The 24,308-nt window shown below is 42.8% G+C and overlaps 1 protein-coding gene across 1 annotated transcript; it reads right to left on the bottom strand.

Moving 5' to 3' along the window:
• Nucleotides 1-4,665: 4,665 nt before the first annotated feature.
• On the bottom strand, nt 4,666-24,249 carry LOC119466015 (protein C19orf12 homolog). Its single transcript, XM_049669683.1, has 2 exons — nt 23,706-24,249; nt 4,666-9,063 (listed from the first exon to the last, which is right to left on the bottom strand). The coding sequence occupies exons 1-2, from the start codon at nt 23,863-23,865 to the stop codon at nt 8,804-8,806; spliced, it is 420 nt and encodes a 139-aa protein (XP_049525640.1). The 5' UTR covers nt 23,866-24,249; the 3' UTR covers nt 4,666-8,803.
• Nucleotides 24,250-24,308: the final 59 nt, after the last annotated feature.

Below are 24,308 nucleotides of genomic sequence, written 5' to 3' on the forward strand. Positions count from 1 at the left end.
GGCAACCTTGTCTTGGCGACAAAAGATGACAGTCAAGTGTACAGGGTACGTCCGAAAGTAATGTCATCGAGTCGATTAAAATTAAATTACTGATCAGATCTGTGCAACACATTAAAGGTTTCAAAATAGGTTCCTGTTGCGTCGATAAATCGCTTCCAGTGAGACTTCCAGGCATCAAAGGATATGGCTTATTTTGGTGCTCTGTGTCATATTTATCCTTCTGTGCACCAGAATGAGTCACAAAATTAAGCTCTTGAGACTAAATTTAGAACATGTGGTCAAATGTAGGGTCAAAACAGAAGATTCATATGGTTATGTAGGTATTTTCAATAACAGCGCAGAAGCTTTTCAATAAAGTGGCAGGTAACACTGTTGGGACTCCATTACATCCACTTTTCACTGTCCTCCAGTTCGAATTATGCTTTGCCTTTTATATAGATAACAGTAGAACCTCTGGGCATAATTACTTTGCATGAAAACTCTGAAATGAAAGTTCTTAAAGAAAAGTGCGTCCATCCTGACTTTCTTTCTTTCCGAGATATGTCACTTGCACACTAAGTCACAATATGGGGGGAAAAAAAATGGAGGACGCTTAATCTTCGCCTTTAAGAGTGGAACGCGACAGCATTCAAAGATCCCTGGCTGCTTATCAGGCTTTTTTTCTTGTATATTCAAATTAAAATCCGATGCTATCATGTCTGTAGGTTGTGATTAAGTCATACTTTAGGATTTTTCTGACACATTTTACTTTGAGAAATTCAATTTTTGTTCACTAACGCGTTGCGCAACGCGAAGGGCCTGCCCGGTCGGGGTGGTTCGAGATGATGTGGTTCGGCATGATTATTTCTGCCAATGACGCCGGCGCTTACGCTGATGCCGGATTTTCTGCGAGACGGGGCCCTCAATGCTTTCGCGTTAAAAAGACTGTCACTAACATTGCCCCCCCCCCCCACCTCCAGCTATCTCTATTACAAGAAAGGATGCCGGACTTGTCAAGGTTGTTCCCACAGCCTGTGACACACTATGGATGAAAAACAAACAAACAAAAACCCCATCCCCATGCAAATGTAAAGTACTTCACTAGCACTGTGCAAGTTTATGCTCTCGAAAATGAAAGTTCTATGGTCACTTCGGTGAGTTTGTAGGACACAGGTGTATCAGTAGTGTGGCGGATTCCCTGGGAACTAAGCAAAAGAAGGCAGCAACACAAACACCCTGTGTTCTTTTTTTTTTTTTTGCTTTGTCCCATCCTTCACAATCATCTGTGAAAAGGAGGTTCAGACTTAATGTTCTGTGGAAACAGAAGGAAGTACCACCTAACTGCAACACTCCATTAGTACCATTGGCAGATGAGCGTGAAACCACAGCCATAAGACAGTTTGATAGAAGTGCACCTTCATTATAAGATCAATTAGAAAAGTTTATTGCATCAACATAACACTTGTTCACAATCACACAGCAATGCATAATGCAACAATATTTCTTTGGCACACAGACCACGCGTGGCACTGGCTACCCTAGTTGCACTGCACTCGTCTACAAGATGTTACAAAACACAACGAAGGCAGCTTTATCACAGCCAATGCTTTTTCAGGCACTTGCACCACATAACAGGGCTTTGTACATAACAGAACATATGTGAAACATTCAGAATTTTCTCATGCAAACTGAACATGGACATTATTTTGAGTTATAATAACTGACAAAGCCAAAGCATGCTAACTTTGATGGTTTTAGACCAAAACAAACCAGCAGTGGGCAAACTTGTCATATCTGTCATGTGGAGGATTTTATTGCAAAGCATTTTTGCACGGCCAAATGCTCTAACAATGAGACCCTTCAGAAAAATGTCTGCTACTTCTTAACACAGTAATTTTAAGTATGTTTGCGTGTATTTCAAAATTTGGAAGTAAAAAAAAAGGGGGGGGGGGGGGAAACACGCCTCAAATTCTAAAGGTTCATGTAAGAGGTGCGCATCTTGAATGTCAAGAGATACCGCCCGATTTTAAGTCACTGTTCTGGTTCTTGAATGTCAGAACTACGTATGCATATAGGTAAATGCAATCACGCATTCCCACAAACTTTCAATCCCCAATATCTCTTAATTGCTTTCAATGTTGAAGACTAAAGAAGACTAAAGTAATCAAGTCAATATACTTGATTACATACACTGTGCTTTGTACTGTCAATGCTGTTCAACACATATCTAAGGTGTACATATATATGTTGAATGATATTTATACTGGTTACCTAAAATCTCAAAACAAAGAAAATGAGTAAATTGCTCGATACTAGCAAGGTTTACACTGTTAGTATCTAAAAGTAAAACCTTTTTTTTTTTTTTTTTCATTGAGAAGTCTGAACATAAGCTCATATTTACAATACCCCTACATTCAGACAAACGCATGCCAACCCCTAATGACAGTCATTCCCAAACTTGTTATACTGCATGAACACTGACAAAAAAGAAGTATCTAAGCTAGGGGAACTTGTATAATACTGTGCACAAAACACCAGCCATTGCTAGCCTAAATGATTCTTATTGTGGTGGTCTTTTAATACTATAAAAGCACATACAGGGTCTGTCCTGCAAATAATGTCAGTGAATTTATTGTGATGCGACTGTACGTCGGAGCGCGGTCTAACCGGTTGAAACTGGTAGTGGGGGAACCCAGCTAAGCAGCACTCCGTTGCTTAGTGTGCTCTGAGCATTGTTGAGTATAGGATGGGCCTGTCCGTGAGAGTTCTTTTTTATTCTTGTGCAAGTGAAAATGCAGCGCTCGGTAGAACAAAAATTTGCGATCAAGTTTTGCGTAAAACTTGGAAGACCACTGCAGAAACTGTTACTATGATCAAGACTGCTTACAAAGAACATGCCCTGTCAGATCAGCAAGTGTTTCGGTGGCACAAGGCCTTTTAGGAAGGCCGGGAAGAGGTCGACAACGAAGACCGCGTCGGACGGCCATCCACGACCACTGCCGCTGATGATGTGACACGAGTGAGGGAACTGATGAACTCAGACCGACGATTAAGTGTTCGTTTAATGGGCAACATGTTAAACATTCTGAAAACTAAAGTTCATGAAATCGTTACAAACGATATCGGCATGCGGAAGGTGTGCGCAAAAATGGTTCCAAAAGTGCTCACTGATGACCAAACGTCATGCTGCGTTGAAACGTGCCAAGAAAACCTCGACATGTGCAAATGTGATCGAAAATTTTTGGACAACGTCATTACAGGTGACGAGACATAGGCATTTAAATATGACCCGGAGACCGAAAGGCAATCATCGGAGTGGCACACGCACTCGTCCTCTCGCCAAAAGAAAGCCAGGATTAGCAAATCAAAAGATCGAGATCATGCTCATCATTGTTTTTTACATCCACTGGTTCATCACGAGTTTGTAGAACCTGGAACCACTGTGAACTCCAAATTTTATGTGGAAGTCCTCAAAAGACTGAAACGCAGGGTTCAACGCATCCGGCTGGACACTGCAGACAACTGGAAGTTGCACCACGATAATGTGCGGGCCCACAGTGCCTTCATTGTCACCGACTACCTGATTAAAGCAGGGGTGCCAACGATCCCCCAGCCCCCGTACAGCCCGGACTTGGCTCCCCCCGACTTTTTTCTGTTTCCACGCCTCAAAACACCCCTGAAAGTCGAAGCATTTTGGGACAGTGGATGGGATCAAAGCAGCTTGCACCGCAGCATTAAAGGCCATTCCAGAGGAGGACTACCGCAACGCATTCGAGAGCTGGAAGTCTCACTGGAGCCGATGTATTGACGCAAAAGGAGACTATTTTGAAGATTTTTAAACACTTGTAACAGTAAATTCAAAAAATTATTTTTAATGGCCTTACTGACATTACCTTCAGGATTACATCAGGACAGACCCTGTATAATTGTTGTTACAACCAGGGTGTCGAACCAAACTTCAACCCGAACCGCGATTTTGGGAGGAACTGAACTCGAACCGATATTTTCAGTATGTGGCTGAAACCGAACTGATCTTGAAAAAAAGAAAGAAAACAGTTAATGCATATAAGGCGACAACGGGTGCTTAATAGTTTTCATGATTCTTCGAATAACTAAGTGGAATCTCGATGATACGATCACGGCTAATACGAATTTCCGGATAATACAAATTTTTCTGTGGCCCCGGCCGAGCCCCATTACTTTGCAACGTGCTAGAGAACGGTTGTTACAAATCGATTTTCGACCCGCGCCGGTTGATACGAATAAACGCCGCCCCACCGACGGCCGCTAAAGAGAACAGCGCGCAGTCACGCGCTTTCTCCCTTTCTCTTTTGGTACGGAGGCGTGGACGCGGTGCCGGACAGCGCGGAGCCCGCAACTGGGCATGAACAGTTTTAAGCAGTGGCGCTTTGTTGCTTTTCGTGGGGAAGCGCGGCCGCCGCAGCGAGCGAAGGTTCGTGCGGTCTATCGCTTCAACAGAAACTGAGCGGCGTAAGCACAGCGCATACGAAGGTCAGAGCCGTGTGGAGATCGCTTTCAAGATACGGTGCGCGCGACAACACCGACAGCCGGCACAGGCACAAAGTACAAGAACGCATTTGTTGGCAGAGTAGAAGCCCCCCCCCCCTCCCCTCTCTCCCTCCCGCGCTGCCTTCCCGCTTTGCTCCTTTCGCGTAGGAGATTGCGTCGCCAGTTACCCTTGCGCCCGGTTGCAAGATACGCATTTGGTGCCGCAGCACAGCGTCGCCCCCCCTTCCCTCCCATACCCCCACGGCCTTTCGCGCGATGGAAGGCGACGGAAGTCGAGTCCACTCTCCGTGAAGGCGCGCGTTCCCCGCGTGCTTTCACTCGCACATACGGCGCGCGGCAACGATTTTATCGCCCTTGGACTAATGCTCCACGTCTCCGCATCACCCTCGTTGATCTCCTCTCCCATCGGTGGCCGCACCTCGTTGAGAAGCGTGCTCGCTACCGCCCTTGTCGGCGAGATTTTCCCACGAAAGCCGGATTATAACCGTATTTCGTCGCACGCGGCTGCATTCTAAGCGGTATGCGTATACATGGAGCTTTATTGGAGGGTAAACGGGAGTCGGAAAAGGCCGTGTTGTAGCCAGTTCTGCACTATAAACGGTTACGTTACAAGTGGTCTATACTGCAAATAATGCTCTTTATGTGCGTGTGCCAGAGTGAGTTCACCTCCGACTCTTTAATTTAGCTAGTTTTACTTGTGTTTCGATGATACAAATTTCGGCTAATACGAATATTTTTCGTGACCCCGTGAGATTCGTATCATCGAGATTCCACTTAATTTTTCAATTGGTGCACCCTACTAGCAGATTGTTGCAACTCATGAGTTGCCCTGTGCGCAAGAATGGTATAGAAGATTGGCAAGTGCTGGTAACTATGGCCACCTCGGGATAGATGCTTGCACTTCTGAATTTAGCCATGCAGTTGTGTTCAGCGGCCAAAAAGTTGTTTCAAGGGCTCCGGAGAATCAACAATTCTGGTGATGCTCCCAATTCGGCTGTTAGGTTAACTTGTTACTAAAACTAGATAAACTAGATAAACACAAAGAGTAAAAAAGATGATGTCCTCGACGAGGGATATCAACGAGTTCAGCTACATGACTTATTATAACCATAACACTGTGGTTGCTAATGAATGCCGTCACATTCACAGCAAGTGGTAACCGCCGCTGTACACGGCATGTGAAATTTGCTTTTGTCACGTGCCATGGTTCAACACACATTTTGTGTTTAGGCAAGCACAGTACAATGCTCTTCGAGTTGTAGAAGTTATTCGTGGGGCACAATGTATATGCTTTGACTCTTTTGTCTGCCCTTAGCCAGTGCAAGACTACGCACACGTGCAGATGCACAAGAAAGATCGATATAGGGTTCAGCAGAAACCGTCCTTGTTCTTATTTCAGAAGCATCGAAGTCCTCGCTTGCTTGTAAAAAAAGCAGGAAACTGAGCGAAATGTTAAATGCTGGCTTCCTTCTTTGCTACAGACTAGAAGATTGAAGTTGTAATTTATGTAATACAATGTTAACTTGTGCTGTCTTCGACACCATAGATCACCCATGCCACAGTTCGCTCACCACCAGTCCTGTACTAAAAAGCTAAAGCAAAACGAAAATTAACCGACTCTGCTGCTGTCAAAGTAACGAGTGTGGAAGCCAAGCAGACCTTATGGCAATGCAGGTATTTTCACTATTTACCCCTGTAGTTAATACGCACATGGAAATTCCCCTGTATCTGTGTAATTCGTTCGTAAATTTCTGCCTCCTCTTGATGAAACTTGCACATGAGCCATGCGGAGAAGTCTGTAGTACTGTGTAGCTCCATGGGGCAAGATAAAATGGACTGCACCGAACCAGTCTGCAAACCGGTTCAGTGGTACGAACCGGTACTGTCATAAATTTTTACTTGTCCAAACTAGAACTGAACTGGAACGAAATCGAAGCGTGTTCAACCCAGCTCGAGCCGGTATTTCTTTTTTTTTTGACACCCTGGTTACAGCTACATAAAACCCCTTTAAAACAAAGCTTAAATCTACTGAGTGTAGAATTGTATTACAGAGAAACATTGTCATACCAAAGAGGGCCAAATTGCCCCCAGCACACATGCCAGACAGCAGCCATGGTTAGTATACACTTTGTAGTTAACATGTTGGACTGAATACAAATATCTAGCAAGTGTCCCTCAATCAATTACTTCGATCTACACTTCAGCTATGTGACCAAACAAATGCACATCTTACCTTTCCTCGCAGTTATCTAACAACATGAGGTGTGTGTGTGCATGCTCTGTATATTCAGGACCCACCGCATAGCTCAGTGGCTATGGCACTGCGCAGCTAAGCTCGAAGCCGTGGGTTCAAACCTGGCAGTGGCGGCCGCATTCCAATGGGGGTGGAATGCAAAAATGCTCATGTACCGTGCATTGAGTGCACATTAAAGAACCCCAGATGGTCAAAAGTAATCCAAAGCTCCCCACTACGGCATGCCTCAGATCGTTGTTCTAGCATGTAAAACCCCAGAATTTAATTAATTAGTTTTACATTCAGGTAAAGCAGATTATGAGCGAATTGTAACTGGCTTCTCAAGACAAAAGTTCCGGCATCAGTTGCAATCCCTCACAGTAAATCAAAATGCTGAATTGGGCTGGTTGGAACATATATTGCATAAGACAAATGAAACAGTACGAACACAAAACTTCAGGAAAAAATGCGTGGCAACCTAACATAACATGCAGAGCACGACACCTGGCACTTAAAAAAAAAAAATTTGTCATTCTCACCAACCCATAAATTGCTAATGTAGATTTTACTCTGAATGATGTTATCTTGGGAGCAAGATAACATCATTCCCTCCCCCCCCCCCCAAAAAAAAATAATAATAACCAACATCAAAACCAGTGCAGCTGTGCATAAAAATGTGCATTTCTACAATGGACACCATAATAGCATTGTGGGTGTGTCTGCTGAGCTCTGGCAATGATACCTGGCTCCCAGTCCAATTCTACTGGTTTTATTTATAACGTTCTTGCACCAGGCTTTGCAATACTCAGCAATGCAAGTGCTATGATGTTGCATCTACATATGAATGAGTTACAAACAACTCATTGCACTCTTATGTTTTTTAAGGATGGCACGACACACAAATTACCCATGTAACAGAAGTATTACACAAGACAAAAGATGTTGGCAGTGTTATTTGATGCTAATTAAAATCATATAATGCATAATTGTAATGAAAAATTTGTTCAATTTGACACCTCACCTTTTCTCAAAACATTTGTCGCACTGCACCCTGCCAATAGCCTCCAAACTGCTGCTACTAGGTACACTAGGAAATAAAGAAACTTACAATGAGATGCAAACAAACAAAATATAAACAAACCCATACAAGGTGCTGGCTACTATGATACTATGATGTGCATATTGATGAATATGACTTGATTCACTTGATAGCTCCAAATCCCTCTATTAAAGAAGTCTGGCAGTTTGTCACATGCAAAAAAACACATACAAAATAATTTATGCTTCATTATAGATCCTTCAGTGCCTTCATGTCCCTAAAAGAACTGAATAGATTAGTCAGAAGCATCAGCAGTGTCATGTGCCACTGCTGCCTGAGACAGCACGTTCACTGTTACGATAGGCACTAGTGTGTGCCTTGCACATTCACATGCTCAAACATTATTTTACCTTGCGATATTCTTTAATTCAAACATTTTTTTTCTTTCAGCTTCACTCTCTTTCACACTAGCTGATGCCTGCACAAGCAGCCTGGATTTCTTTAGCACTGATGACTGCTTTTCGAGTTTAGCTTAAATGAAATGCATGAACAAGTCTTGTTCATCAAATGATGGTCACACTGCATATATTGAAAGCTAAATGCCTCAAATTTAATTGTTTGGCATAGCAATGAATTAAGCTTGGCCAAGTGTCTCAACAGAAGCTTTTAAAATTGACACTTTAATACACATGTAAATATATCGCCAATTTTCAAGTGACTTATTCAGCAGGCTCTGTATTAAACATTTTGAATTTGAATAGTAAATGGTAATCAGCAAGATTTTTAAAGGCCATCATTTGACTCACAAAATTTTCTTCCCAGTGCATGGAGGTAAAATTCCCTCCCTAGTTGACCATGTTGCATGTTTCAGACGATTGTGGAGCAATGTTGTAAAAGAAAATGGCTGCTCACATATGAATATGAACTTACATATGTACACACCAAAACAGCTTAGAACAAAGGAGATCATGCTAGCATGGGCGGCATAACTCCAGAAAGTGGTGTTTCTAAGGTAACAATCTTCAGTCAATAATTTCCAAGCGCATCTGACTGTGAAAATAGTCAATTATAGCACGAATGATCCGCTTTTTGATATGAATATCACCACATAGAAGAGCTGCCAACTCCACAACATCCGCAACTTCAATTTCAGCGAAAGCTCGCTGAACAGCAGTGATGAGGTCATCCTTTTGGTCATCAGACATGCTGCTGATAATCTCAGCAGCGGACACAAACTTGTCTTGCATCATTATTGCAGCTGCACAGCCTCCAAGAGCCCCACCTGCAAGAAAGACGCAGGTGCATCACTTTCCACTCGCCCGACGATTTTTTGTGGATGGGGAAGGTGAATTGCTTTAAGACCATTCTCAAGACAATTGCTTAACCCTTCAAAATTTCACGGTTTAATATGAATGGATGCATAACACAAAACTAGCAAAAGTAGGTGTTTGTTGTACTAAAACTGAAATAAAAACACCCGTTGACATTACCACTCCCTAGAAATTATGCACAACTTAGAATCTTAAGAACCAGCGTGGCTAATCGACATGACCTCCAAGATTTCGTGGCACATCCACTAACCACTAGGTGCACGCGTCATCTGCTAAGGTGCTACTGATATCTAAAGGCTGTTAGGAAAATTAGACAACTACCAGCCCTGCACTTTTGCCATGATTGCTTCAATAGTATATACATTACACTTATAACCATTCAGCGAAAGTAAAATTTTCTTGCAGTTAGCCTTTAAGAAACCATAAATTACTTAATACTTCAGTGCTCACTATTTCAAGCAGGCACTGGCTGCCATTGCAGTTTAGTCCGAGAGGCAGTCACAGTTGCCTGCTAATAAATGTGTGTATCGTCGTCTGTCAACCATGAATAATAAAAAAAAAGCAGCTTTTTCCATTTCCATATCGTGTGGGCATCCTGCAAGACAGTTTTTTGTGTTGCAATATATGGATTTGCTATCACATTTTGTGCCACAGCCCTTCTAGTACTTAATTTCCCTTACTACAAGTACAATTAAGTTCCCATATGCTTAAAAAAAAACTGTAGCACGGCTAGTTTGAAGATATATCGTATTTGCACGTAAATAATGGGATCACAAATGTAAAGCGAAGGGGGGAGGGGGACTTTCGGTCGCAGGAAAAAAAGAAGAAACATTATATATATATACATACATATATTAGTGAAGTAAAGAGTAACAGGAGCCGGCACAGAAGTAGTTCAAAAAATAGAAGCACGTAGGAAAAACATAACAAGACTTTACTGACGTTTCACCCGGGGTCCGGCTTTCATCAAGAGTGCGTGTACAAGCACACAGAGCTCAATTTATACCTTTTTGCCGTAAGGGTGAAAAGAGACAAGAAAAAATACAAAGTGAAAAAGAAGAAAATACAAAGTAAAAAAAAGAATACAACGAACACGTAAATGGAAACTTGCGCGTCCACAGAGTGGAATTATTAAAAAAAGTGAATACAACAAGGCTGTGAAAACGAGCTCGTAAATCGTGAGTAGCCCATGACCACAGGCGTGCACAGATTTCGTGTCGTCATGAATGTCAACTCATACAATGACTCATGTCAAAGTCATCAAAACGACGGGCATGTACAGTGGTGCTATACAGGGGTACAAAGTTGGGCATGCATGGAGTGGGATTATTGAAAACGTATTAACAAAAAAGTGACTTTCAAGACTTTCAAAGTGCTCTCCCATGGAGCGGGCTTCCACATTTGGAGCCACTGTGAATATGTAGAATAAACCCTTTTTTGTCTCGCTTTACTCCCGGACGTACTCATCCATCTGGCAGAAGGATCACCGGCCTAAACGCTACCCGAGTCCCAACAGTAACATTAAGGCCGGTATCAAAACAGACAGAGTCACATGCTTTTTCCCCCCAAGGAGCTCAGTCACATCAAGCAAAGGTTTCAAGGTATCCCGCAGCTTCTCTAATATGTCCTAAACCACATCTGTGAGGCTTGGAGGCTTGCTGCCACTATGATCTTCCATAGTGTGGCACAAAGGCTAAATAAGTTCAAGCAGGCCGTTTATCTCTATCTACTGTTCCACTATGTGGCAACGTCTTGTTGGAGCTTCTTTCGAGGTGCACCTAGATCTGCTGAATGCTTTGAAAGGAATGACTGGTGCTTGGAGCCGTGCTTAAATGGCTTACAATGCACCGATTGATAGCTAGCAGCCAATCCATGCCCGTCCCATCAAGCACCTTGTGAATGCACAGTTGCAGTGTGTGCACTGCACACTTCGGACTCCGGAAATGGCCTTTTCTATTCCAAAGTAGAAGTGGAGCACATTGTCGGAGCAGACTGCTACCACCTTTTTATCACTTCCCCATTCTAAAGCAGTCTGCAAGACCTCTTGGACACATTGATTAGCTGTGTGTCATTAATTTACGTGTCCAACCTGCAGCGCTTCCAAGTGAAGCACCCAGCCCATCGTTAGTCCAATGCGCAAAGATGCCGAGGTAGGCATAATTAGTGATTGAAGTCCATAAGTCAGCTGTTGAACTGGTGGAACTGGCTGTGGAAAATTTCTGTTGAAGCCTCCACTTCTTTGCGTTGAACAGGGTGTCCACATTAGCACTCATCACATGACCTGACGGTGGCTGGTATGGAGAGTCCAAGGCTGACTGGAGAACTTTCACTAGTATGGCGTCTTCAACAATAGTCAGAGGCTGACTAACAGAAATGATCCATCAAGTAAGAGCTTGCGCTAGACTTTCTTCCTTCTGGACTGATTGCGAGCGGCCGGAGTAGGTGTCTATGGCTGCCTGCTTTTTCTCATGCGACTTTTGATACTTTGGCAAGCCTAGGTGCTTCACTTGCATGCAATAGTTAACTATAGTGATGCTCCCACTGCACAAAAATGCCTTTTTGCATATAACGCAGTAAACTTGTCTAGGATTACTAACTTCAAGCTTGGAGTTCCCTCTAAATCTAAACATTCCTGCGAGATGACTAAACATGCTCTTATATTCATTCATTCTTGCGCCTTGCTGAACACTAGAAAAACGCCAGCGGTGCAGAGAAACACGCCAATGGCAAGAAAGTTTAGGTAATGCTGCTGTATGGGACGAGCGCTGCATGTGGACAGAAATTTTTAGCGAACGAGCAGATTTGCTAAGCCACTTACTGTTGGTGAGGCACTAAAGGTTTGCTTTCTGCTAGATGATTCGTGCTGAGGTAAAGATATTTGTGTTCCAGGCACTTGGACACCTGCATTCTGCAAAAACGCTTTGAAAGGTGCAGTAGACTTCCTCATCCTCCCATCATGGAAAGGACAATCATTCTTAGTGCGTCACCGATAATTTGTTCAACACCCATGTACTATAAGCTAGCTACAGCAGAGTCTGATTTTCTCCTTCGCTGGCTTGAGGTGCAATGTGCATGGGTGGCTTTTGTCCAGAGAAACCGACAAGTGTCATCGTGGTCGTAACGTTGTAGCTCAATTTATCATTCCCTTCCTTGCTGGCGAGCAAGCGGAATGGGTATGTCAGGGCTGGCAGTTGCCTGATTTTGCTTGTGTGAGTTTGACCAATTCTCTGCAATCAACAACGTTAATCACAATTAAAGCTCCAACCAATTATTCAAAAAGTTAATTGATCAATTTCACAGCCCTAGTTTACAATTCCACTTGATCAAGCAACTGTCTTAAGTCTCTGTAACTAAACAAAGTCAATATAATGAAATTTTTACACCCTGAATGCACTTGCGTTGCAAAACCGGACACGGACGGAAATTATAGACAACATGCTGTTTATGTTGTTTCTTGCTTTTGTCAATGTTCTGCTTTGCGCTGTAAGTACATTCAGGATGACCCATCAGGTGGTGCAAACATTTATCTTAACACTCTGCACCACACAATGCCATTTTAAACAAGTTAACTACACATTCAGTGGTTGGTTTTCTGTGAAAATTTGTGCAATCTACATGCGTACATATTTTTCGCCACAAAAAAAGAAAGGTCTTCGCACTGTTGTTGATTCTCCATAACACTATGGAGTAAGGCGCACTTTAGCTACCACCTTTGCTATCTTTGCAAAGTGTACTTGCCTTATGCCTCTCAATGTGAGTTTACAGTCTCCTATTCCAAAGCATGTTCTTTTTCTTTATTTCCTTTTTTAAGTGCCATCAGCACACTGCAGACAGCTCAAACCAAAGTGAGCTATGATGAAGACCACAAAATTAAGCGCGACTTGGTTGGCCACCTTGTTTGTTGTTTGCCTGATAAAGACTAAATATGACAATGGCAGCACGACCCTTTTAAAATGTCAGTGATCTGTTTTCTGGGGGTGGAGTTCTAATCTTTACTGAAGCTTTGAATCCACTACAACTATATTTCACTGCTTTTCAAGCATGATTACCAACTATAATGAACCTAGTGGCCAACTCAGCAGGGTTCAAGGTACAAGGTGAAGCCTTTAGACTAAACTTTGTGGCAATACAGGTTATCCAAAGTGGTTATTTAGTGACTTAAGCTAACACTAGATGCAAAATTTTACATGGCTAAATAATATCAAGGTGTGTTAAGTGATCCATGAGATATTAAGAAGTCCATGAGATATCCTTAAATGGCAGCAAGGCAAGTGGCAATTCAAAAATTTGGAGAACGCTTAAGCTTCGTCTTTAAGAGTGGAACGCGAGAGCATTCAAAGACCCCCGACTGTCAGGCTTCCCAGCAACTACAGCTTTCTTTTTTCTGCACCTTGGTCTCGACGCACTGCTGCCGAGGAGGCGAGCGCCATCTGGATGGCGTTATTGCAAGGACCACCGACTGGGGCACGCCGCTGTGTGAATGGTAGAAATGCTGGAAAAGGAGTTTGTGCTCGAGTTTCCGCATAACAGAATTATGTTTTCCCATATATTCCAATTACAATCCGACGCTATCATGCCTGTAGGTTGTGGTTAAGTTATACTTTACGATTTTTCTGACGCATTTTCCTTTGAGAAATTCAATTAGCTCACCAGAACCTCTGCGGCACACGGAAGGCCTGCATGGTCAGTGTGGTTCGAGATTATTTTCTTGTGCAGAACACGCCGCCGACGCTAACACCGGATTTTCTGCGACACGGGGCCCCTAATGCTGGCACGGTAATAAATTCTGTGAGGTTGAAATGTCAGAAAGGAAAAAACAGTTTCTAAACATGACAAGTCAGTTCTGTGGAAGGCTGCCAAGGTAGATTTCGTAAAACTTTTTCAATACCTTGCGGTATTCCGTAGGACTGGTTTGCCATATTCAGTACCTCTATGGCTCGAGTTGTCAATTTGGCCTCGCCCTGCAATCTGCTTGCCTCCTGGTTAGCTCAAATGGTAGAGTGACCACCCAGGAATGATTTTGGTCCCGATTTCAATCCCCGGACCAGGACAACTTCTTCAAAGCTTTCCTTTTGAGAAACCCACATGCACCATCCTTTGTAGCATCATGCTACAGTCCAAGTGGATGCCAGTTTTTCCCTTTATAAGTTTCTAAGCATTAGTAAGGTCAGAAAGACAAGCTTTTGAGTTCTAATCACGTGTGGATAGACATATTAAGGAAGAAACTTTTTCGAAAAATTGTTACAAACACTTGTTTTTATTTCATCAGTGAGTGATTGGAAGTGTCTTCCAGCACACATTGTAACCGCATGAACTCACAAATGTTTTTCTGCTCTTTTTTTTTAATATTTGCAACAGTAGGATTATGGTTACATTGCTTTTTTCTTGTTATGTTTACTGTGTATTGTATGTTGAATGATTATTATTTTCCTGCTCCTGTCTCGGATCGTTAGTATCTGTAAATAAAATAAACAAATACACATTTTCTGTTTATGCTTGGAGCCAAATGTATCGCACCAGTTATTGTGGGCACCAGCAAAAACGGACGTTAACAGTATGTCTGTCACACAATAGTTAGCTCAGTGGTTCACTGTGAAATGCAGACTGACAAGTGAAGATGAAGCAACTGTGTACTCTTGCACATACACAGATGAAGCACAGTCAGGTAGCTCTGAAAGATGTGTCCGATTTGGATTAGAGATGTTAATGCACATGTTTGAAACTGTGTTAAGCCATGTATCAATCACAAAAAATGAGGGGGAAGGGGGGGGGGGGGGAGAAAAAGTGTGTGCACCAACAAGCATTGTTAATTCAGTATATATATATATATAAGGCTCCTTTACCTAGGTTTTCCAAAGCAACTATGTCACGAGTTTCCCAGAAAACTGCTTTTTTTTCAGAGAGAGTGGATTGCGTATCACATTTAAATCATTTTTGTAGAAGTAATATGCCTGTTGATTTCAATTCATAGTTGTAAGATAATTTTGTTCGTCAGCATAAGCAGTCTGAGCAGTTTGCTACCTTAGAAACTCAACAGCCAAGGTACAGTTGAAATAAGCATGGATTTTTTTTTTATCCTCTGTAGTATGTCCGAGTGAGCAATTAATGTCTTGGAGTTTGCCATGAAGGACAGTCTGGTCGCCAGGGGGCAGCAGGGGTTTTATGGGCTCAAAGACGTGCATCGCAAGCTTTCGCTGTGCTGTAAAAGGTTGGTTATTATCGCAAATTTTGTGGCTTTAAAATGTTGTTTATGTTTTTAATAGCTTGTAGAGGCTGTCTGCCGACCTTGCCCTCAAAAACAAGGGTGCCAGGCTCTATGGAGCTTAAAAATTTCTAATCGGTGTGGGTAATCTCGACAAGACTGACACAGAGCACCGATCGCAAGGGATGTGCGTGTATTTTTCTGTAGCGTAAAAATTCTTGCCGGCGAGTGTACAGCGTAAAACAATATTTGGTTTTCACGTCATTGTGGGTTGCTTTGAGCTTATGGATGTAGTTGATTTATGATCGCCTGGCTGTAACGAAATTTCACTGTTGCACGGTCACCAATTGTTTAATTATTGTTCAGCTCCCTTCAGGCGCCTGCACTAGTAGTGTCAGATGGCAAGTGCAAACGTGCATGCGCCTACGAAATGTTGGCGACTGCAAACGACGGGAGTAGACACCGTTCTGTGCAGACACAGTGGCGCCACCGCGCCTTCGTGCTCGCAGCCGACCACTCTGAGCAACAACGAACAGAAACGGCATGAAACACGCAGTAAGTGAAGCCGTGGTGGCCGCTTTAGACGCGGCGCAGTGGATTTCACTTGGGATGATGCACACTGCAGACAGATTGCGCACGCTGAAGCTTCTACAATGAGTATCATGGTGTTGCAGAAAGCATTGACGAACGTTGCTTTTTAAGTCAGCCGGTCCTCCCAGTGATTTAATCTTTCAATAACGTGCTTGGAAACTGACGATTCCTCGACCCTAACGTTTTTCATTAAAAATACTATTAACTATAACATATATATATATATATATATATATATATATATTGCTTTGGGAAAACAGTAAATACTGTTTCTGCATAGTCGTACATGCTAATAAAGGATTAATATTGTAATGAGGAAGAATTAACAGATGTACTTGATTGCGAACATATCCAAAAGATATTAATTTCAAACGTGGTTCATTTGGCAATGACTGTATCCAGCCAAATAAAGAAATAAAACAATCAAATCAACAAGGATTGTGAATGTTGCGAATATCATTCGCTCCATAATTGGAGCGAATGATATGTTTATGCCATGTCACCTCGAAGCGCGACACACCTTCATCACCACCGCTCGCTCTATGCGCCCGATCGCGACAGGGCAAGCGAGTGTCTCAAAAAAGCATGCAAACAACGTCCTTTACTGGTCGGTCGTCCGGGGGCTCTGAAATAATGGTGCTATCACGCGCTTTCTTTAAAGGCAATTACAAGAAGCTCCATCAATAGTACTTGGTTGCAAACACTTCAGCCGGCCATTTTTAAATGTGATCTACAACTTTCGTATTGGCACTTTCTAGGTGAAGCCAATATTTAAAAAGTTAGGCAATTCGTCTATACTAATTAATTGACTTTGCAAATCGAAAAAAAAAATACCGCAGACTAGGACACACGATACTCAACACCACTGAGTTGGTTTGAGCCTCCTAGCACACTCCGTCATTTTTAAAACATTGGCTACATTTAGCTGGGACACCCTGTATATTTTCTTGAGCATCATGTTTTGCTTTTAACGGTAGAATTCAAATGGCGCTAAGGCAGAGAAAAAAAAATTTTTTTCACGCAAAAAATTTTGAGAATGCATTTCTTTTGACCTACTAAACAGCCACAATTTTAAAAAGAAATTGGAGAGGTTCGAGTTTCTGGCTGGTGCGTATGGCATGAGATGACATACAGGTGTATAATTAGGCATACGATCAGGACGCACATCAGAACATACATCAAGCTTTTCTGATATAAATCTTAGAAATAAAATAAAAGAAAGAATGAAAGAAGAAAGGAGACAAGTTACCTTCAGAGAGGAAGGGTTAGCAAGCACTGACTCGTACGGTTTTTATAGATGCATACATCTCATATAGCACTTGTCTGTACGCCTTCCTTGTGTTTGATGTTAGTTTTTTTAAGAGATCTGCATCAATTAGTCGATAGAAGTTTTGTTGACCTCTTACAAACTAGAGGCTGAGAAAAATAATACAATTTGGCAATTACAGCTTATTCAACGAGCCCATTTGACATTATGCTGGTGTATTCTATAAGGACTATCAAGTATTATACAAGCAAGGAGGAAGTTTACAATTATGAATGCGTTCTATATATCTTATTTGCTTAACAAATTCAGTTGGTGGACCGCCCTACTTCAAGGGCTACGGTGAACTCTCGCAACACAGTCTCTTCATATATGTAGTTACAATACACACACACACACACACACACACACACACACACACACACACACACACACACACACACACACACACACACACACACACACACACACACACACACACACACACACACACACACACACACACACACACACACACACACGTGTCCTTGGCATAGAACTTGGTAGTCATCAGTAACTTAAAAAAATTGATTGAAAACTAGAGTGTACTAGACAATGGTGGAGTGGGCCGAACGGCGCTTTCCCGCTAAGGCACCGCGTGTGAAAAAATTGTGCGAGGGCGCTGCAAGCGAATTGGATTGGGGCGGAGACGTGCTTCGCAGCAAATTCAACGTACAGGCGCCGAGGCCAATTGTGCATAGTACGCGCTTAAAGTAGTGCTTTATTTCAACTGCAAATTTCTGCTTACACCATTTTGCGAAACATATATTTGAGGCATGGATTATACAACGCGACGTCTTCAATTTTGCTGTCGTTGTCAAGCTCGTCGTCTGCTAGCGAGTGCGTGTTCGCTACGCGGACGCTGGTGGATGCCCAGTTTTTCTCGCACATCTGTGCAGTACATTTTTTAAATGTTTTAGTTGCCGATGACTCTTGACGGCCAGTACCAAATGTAGTTTTAGCCAGGTGAACTGCTGTTTTTACCACTGTCTTCTAAAAGCAACTGGTATCTCTGCAACATGAAGCTACGTAACAAAATTTTATTATTGATATCGTGTCATTTTTTTTACACGCGCTTCTTGTTGGTGGATATTGATCCGGGACAATGAATGAAGAAAACAATGTTAGAGTGAAATAAGCCAGGTTTATCAACTGCGTGGCACGAAAAATGGCGAATGTATTTCTAGGTAATTAAATCAAAGGGTACATAGACATATATATTCATGATATATATGTAAGGGAAAAAGTAACAAATATTCTAAATGCACTAATTGAAAAAGTGAGTACTCCTGACCGGAATAAGCACACGTGTTTGCAGTAACAAACACACTTATTAGTGAATACTGCACTTAAAACTCTCATTCGCAGAAATAATACTCATATCAGGCAAAACCGTAATATATATATATATATATATATATATATATATATTGTACGACGCCGAATAGTCGTTTCCGTTCGAATGTAATGCAGAACAGCACTACTGAAGTCTCAAAGGTGAGTGACCGATGCAAGTGAAGACTGTTATTCCGAATGATTGTGTTGCCGGAGAGTCGTGGCTGTTGCGCAGAGGTGCAGTTCCTGAGAGAATTAATGCACGGGTGTTATTAAGTCCTACTTAACATGTTCCTAGCTGTCATTCAATATAAACGCCCCGTTTTGGGGCAGCCTGTAAATCTGCTAACTGGATTCGGACATGGAAAACTGTTTGCAACCCATTAAAACTGGGTGCTCCATGTGGTACCACACTTCAACAAACGCAACAGATCTGCACATATCTCTATTTGTATGTGAGGCATGCCGTTCCTTTAATTGTTTCATTATGGTCGTTATGATAGTGCATTGGATAACTGAAAGCAGCCGTGCATAATATACAAGCTCCTTAGTTGAGCATTACATTTATGTATAATATATATAAGTGTAACATGTTTTTCTCGGAAATCAGACACGAGAATAATTTATTTTGTTTACAGCCCTAGAAAAAAGTCGAAGAACGCAGCCACCTGCTTTTTCTTTTTTATTTAAACAAATTCTTCAGTGTTTCGTGGCAAAACTGCGATATAATTATGAGGCACCCAGTTTAGTTTTCGCCACCTGGGGATTTTAACGTGCACCTAAATAGAAGTACCACGAGTCTTTTTCCATTTCAATCCCGTCGAATTCCGCGACACGGATTGAACCCTCGAGCTCCAGTTTAGCAGCGCAACGCCATATCCACTATATAGCCACTAATTAGGCTACCGCGCAGGCTTCCTTTCTTTTCTTTTTTTTGAAGTATCGACTGGAAAAAAAAATTACATGTATGGCTTACGGCCAAAGATTAGCATATAGAATGACTAACTAAAACCGTTTTCCGCGCTCGAGGTCCGACCGCAATAAATGACCCCGTACCAATTACTCCGCATTCTGTTATGCAAGGTAGGCGGAAACTTTAATAGAATGTTCCGCTGCAGTTTACTCTTTTTTTATCTATAACAATGCTTCCCGTAAATCTGAGTACGAGGCGCCGGATGGAGCAGATATGCTTTACTTGTTTGAAGCGGCAAGCAGGAGGGTTACATATGTTTCTTCGTCTGCGTTTCCCCAGACGTACCGATGGAAAACTATATGCGCAACAATACACACAAGAGATACATGCTGCTCGAAGAACGAGAAAAATATTTGTTCTGCAAAGGGAACCATACAATAACATAGTAGAATGAAAGCCGACACTGCGGCCGCAATGCACGCACAATCACCGAGCGGCATTAAAAAAGAAAATAAAGAAAATAAAGAAAGGAATTTATTCTTAAGGCATAAATACATGTCATATGCAATTATGAACACCATTTGAGTGGTCTGAACGCAAATACCAGCGCGCGAAGTAGTACGAATGACCCTGCCGCGCAGTATCGCTAGCAGTTTCCAACGGCAACGGCTTTTTGGGGGGACCCAGAGCCCTGAGCCCACCAGTGTAGACAAAGACGGACCCGAAGAGGCCCCATATTCAAGAAAAGTACAGTCTGTAGGAGAAGAAATAGACATAGGCACCAGTGGCAAGGTTCTTCGGACATAGGGTATATTAACATGCAAGTTGGCAGGAATAGGCTGAAGTGGAAGGAGATAGACGAGCAAGTAAGGCAAGAAAAGCTGCTGGTATGTGCGTTTGTAGAGACACATCTTAGAGATATGGAGCAACCATCCTGTAATCCTGACTATGCATGGGAATATTGCAATACAACAGAGGGCAGCAGAAAAGGGGGTGGAATTGGAGAATTCATTCATAAAAGTATGAATTGGCAAAGGGTCAAACAGGGCTATTTGAGCTCGACCTTGCTAAGGTACAAGTCAGGCCCAAAGGGAACAGAAGACATAAACCCATGAGCTGGTGGGATGAGGAGATTAAGAAGGCCATAGAGAAACGTCAGGAAGCATCCAGGAAACAGATATTCAAAGCAGAGGGGTGAACCAGAAGTTGATGTAGACAGAAAGTGGGATAACTTCTTAAACTGTAAAAGGGAAGCATCACATTTGATCAATGAGAAGATTAGAAAAAAGGGGACCCAATGGTTATCAGAAGTAAACAAAAAGGATAGAAAAACAGCGAAGAAATTTTGGAAACATCTCAACTCCTTGAGTAATAAGACTAGCCTAGAGCAGAGGTTTATAGTTACAGCTCAAGGTGTTCAACTAGAGGGAGATGAAGCAATGGAACATATAAGAACAATGATGACAGAAAAATTTAAAGAACAAAACGTAGCATGTGCTCAATTAGGTGAGGATAGACCGGTTAGTGCAGTGGCTCCACTTGAACAAAGCGAGTGGGAAAGGGCAGAGAAGGGGGTTCCTAGTAGCACGTCGACAGGTCCTGATGACATCCCAATTAAGTTAATAAAGACATTGGGCCAAAAACCTAAGAAAGCATTAAGAGAGGTAGTGAGCAAAATGATAATGGATGGTAAAGCCCCCGACGGGTGGAGACTAAGCAGGATGAGCATGACATATAAAGGAAAGGGGGACAAAGCCGACATAAACAACTACCATCCCATAACAGTGACGTCAGTGGTTTACAGGGTGGTGATGCAGATTATAAAGGACAGACTCCAGGCATGGGTGGAGGGCGAGGAGTTGCTGGGGGAACTACAAAATGGGTTCAGGGCCGGTATTTTGTAGCGATGCCTTTAAAGTAATAATGGCTTATCGCGCTTTATCAGTGGTCAGAGCGACGGCCCGCTTGCGTTATCAACAGGATCAGCCGGCTGTGAGCGGTGGATGATAAGACTATTCCAAAATAAGTCATAAGGCATCGCTACAAAATTGCGGCCCTGGAAACAAAGGAGGTTAGAAGATAATCTGTTCTCATTGACACAGTGTATTGAAATAGCGGAAAAGGAACACAGGCCCCTATAGCTCGCATTTCTGGATATCAAGGGAGCCTATGACAGTGTAATCCAAAAGGATTTGTGGGACATACTGGGCACTCTAGATATGGAAGATGGAGTAAGTAATCTTTTAAAAGATATCTATAAAAGTAACAAGGTGCTTATAAAATGGGAAAAAAAGGTATCTGAGCCTACGGAGATACAGCAGGGCCTTAGGCTGGGGTGCCCTCTGTCACCTTTGTTGTTCATGCTGTATTTACAAGGATTAGCGAAAAAATTAGAGAGGAGCAGACTTGACTTCAACCTTTCCTTTTTCAAGCAAGGAGAATGGATTAAACAATCATTACCAGGACTGATGTATGCAGATGACATTGTACTTATGGCTGACAACAAGGAAGACTTGCAGAGATTAATGGACATCTGTGGTAAAGAGGGAGATAGCTTAGGTTTGAAGTTTAGTAAAGAAAAATCGGCAGTCATGATTTTTAATGATAATTAGGGCAGCGAGCATAGGATACAGGAGGTTACACTGGAGGTAGTGGAAAAAGTACAAATATCTTGGAATGTGGATAAACAATGGGGCTGAGTACCTCATGGAACATGAAAAATATGTAACGACTAAATATAGCAGGAATGCAGCTGTGATGAAAAATAGGGCACTGTGGAATTACAATAGGTACAAAGCGGTGAGAGGGATTTGGAAAGGGATGATGGTCCCTAGTTTGACTTTCGGCAATGCGGTCCTGTGCATGAGATCAGAGGTTCGAGCAAGGCTGGAAATTAAGCCGCGAGGGGTAGGTAGGCTTGCTTTGGGAGCACACGGAAATACACCAAATCAGGGGGTACAGGGTGATATGGGATGGACGTCATTCGAGGGCAAGGAAGCTAGCAGCAAGATAGAATTTGAGGAGCGATTGAGAGAAATGGCGGAAAAGTGGTGGGCAAGGAGAGTTTTCAGTTATTTGTACATGAGGAATGGTGACTCAAAATGGAGGAATCTGACCAGAAAATTGTCAATCAAATATTTGGACCGCAGGAGGGGTGCAAACCAAGAAACAGCGGTTAAGAAAAAGGTTAAAGAAACAGAGAGGGGTCTGTGGAAAACAGGGATGCAGACGAAATCATCACTGGGAACATACCGAACTTCCAAGCAAGAAATTGCTAAAGAAAATATCTATGATAATTCTAGGGGAAGCTCTTTGTTGTTTGAAGCCAGGACGGGAGTATTGCGGACTAAGATGTATGTTGTACGGTGGATGTGGGGAGGAAGAGGAAACGGCTGAACACCTCATACTTTACTGTAAAGGGCTTAACCCTACAATACAAAGCAACAGGGCTGACTTTTTTAAAGCATTGGGGGTTTAGGGACAGTGGAGGCAAAATAGACTTTAAGCGGGTAGAAATAACCAAACGCAGGTTATCTGATTGGTGGCTAAAATCAAGGCAAGGGTGAAATTTGACCCTCCGAAAAGTACAAAATATGTTAACAGTCACGGCTAGGTGGCGTGTGCCACCACCCGATTTAAAGGGTTCAGCCTCATCCATCCATCCAACCTAATTCACTTAAGTTCACTTAAAGCCCCCTTCGATCGCAGCGCCGCCAAAGTTGGTCTTTATTCTATGACAGTATTTTTCCACGTCGGGCGCCTCACTTGAAAGCATGCGCCGCCCCTGCCGCTCGTCCCACTACACTCTATTTAAAACATATTCACGTTCAAAATAACGAGGGCTGTACCCTTTACGAGCTAGGTACGTACGTGCTACATTCCGCAAGTGAGCGCAGGGTCATGAGGGATGAGATGGGAGGATAGGCAGCCCACCGTTTTGATGCAGGCGTCAGTCAACGTTAAAAGCAGCACACACACACACACACACACACACACACACACACACACACACACACACACAAATAATAATAATGTCAAAGCGTGAATGACGAACACGTGCACATAACAGTTGATTCTTCCCTGTACGCAGCGTGCAGCTTAACAGCACACATACCTCATGCGAAGGTTCCAGATCAGACTCGTACTTCATGTTGCAGCGAAGAAATATCGTTCAGCGCCGAGCATTATTTATCCAACGCATTAAAAGATAGCTCAATGGGATACTGGAACAACTTGTAAAAGCACTCACCAACAGCTAGCCCGACTGGTCCCATGAGAATACCGGCTACCATTGCAGTTGCGCCAGTGATAAGACCTCCTTTAGCTGAATGCTTGAATGTCACTCGTAAATTTTCTTCTTTTGACACCATGCACAGAACATCCAACATCTCGTCCCTCTTGACAGGCATGTCTGTGGTCAATCTGCAACGAAGATCCGGGGTCGCTACTGCGGCCGAGGTCCACTTGTGCTGAAGAGAATTGGGGAAAAGTAAATATTTTTCCCCCCCGGTACTTCCTAAGCAGAAGCAATTGCGACAATGCGTCGCAACCTCGCAACTCTTCGAGGAAAACTAATGCGACGTTGCCACGTCTCATTGGCGGACGCCTCTCCTCCTTGAGAAGAACGAAGCAAATGCGGAGTCTCGTGTAACCGTACTCAACCAGATGAGGCGCTGCCAAGGCATTCAAAACAACAAAAACTATACACAAGCGCCTTTCAGCCAGTTCAGCGACACTTGCCGTTGCCGAACGTAAACAAGCGCCATGTGATTCCGCTGACGTCACTCACCCTGAAACAAATGTAATAAAGAACCAGCTGCTCCGACCCCCGACGAACGCCTCCCCGACTGAT

The sequence above is a fragment of the Dermacentor silvarum genome, chromosome 1 (genome assembly GCF_013339745.2).
Source record: "Dermacentor silvarum isolate Dsil-2018 chromosome 1, BIME_Dsil_1.4, whole genome shotgun sequence".
In the NCBI taxonomy this organism is placed as follows: Eukaryota; Metazoa; Arthropoda; class Arachnida; order Ixodida; family Ixodidae; genus Dermacentor; species Dermacentor silvarum.

Coding starts and splice junctions, on each gene's coding strand:
- LOC119466015 (XM_049669683.1), bottom strand. CDS start 23,865: ATGCCTGTCAAGAGGGACGAGATGTTGGATGTTCTGTGCATGGTGTCA. Junction 9,064..23,705: donor ACCAGTCGGGCTAGCTGTTG/GTGAGTGCTTTT, acceptor TCTTTCTTGCAG/GTGGGGCTCTTGGAGGCTGT.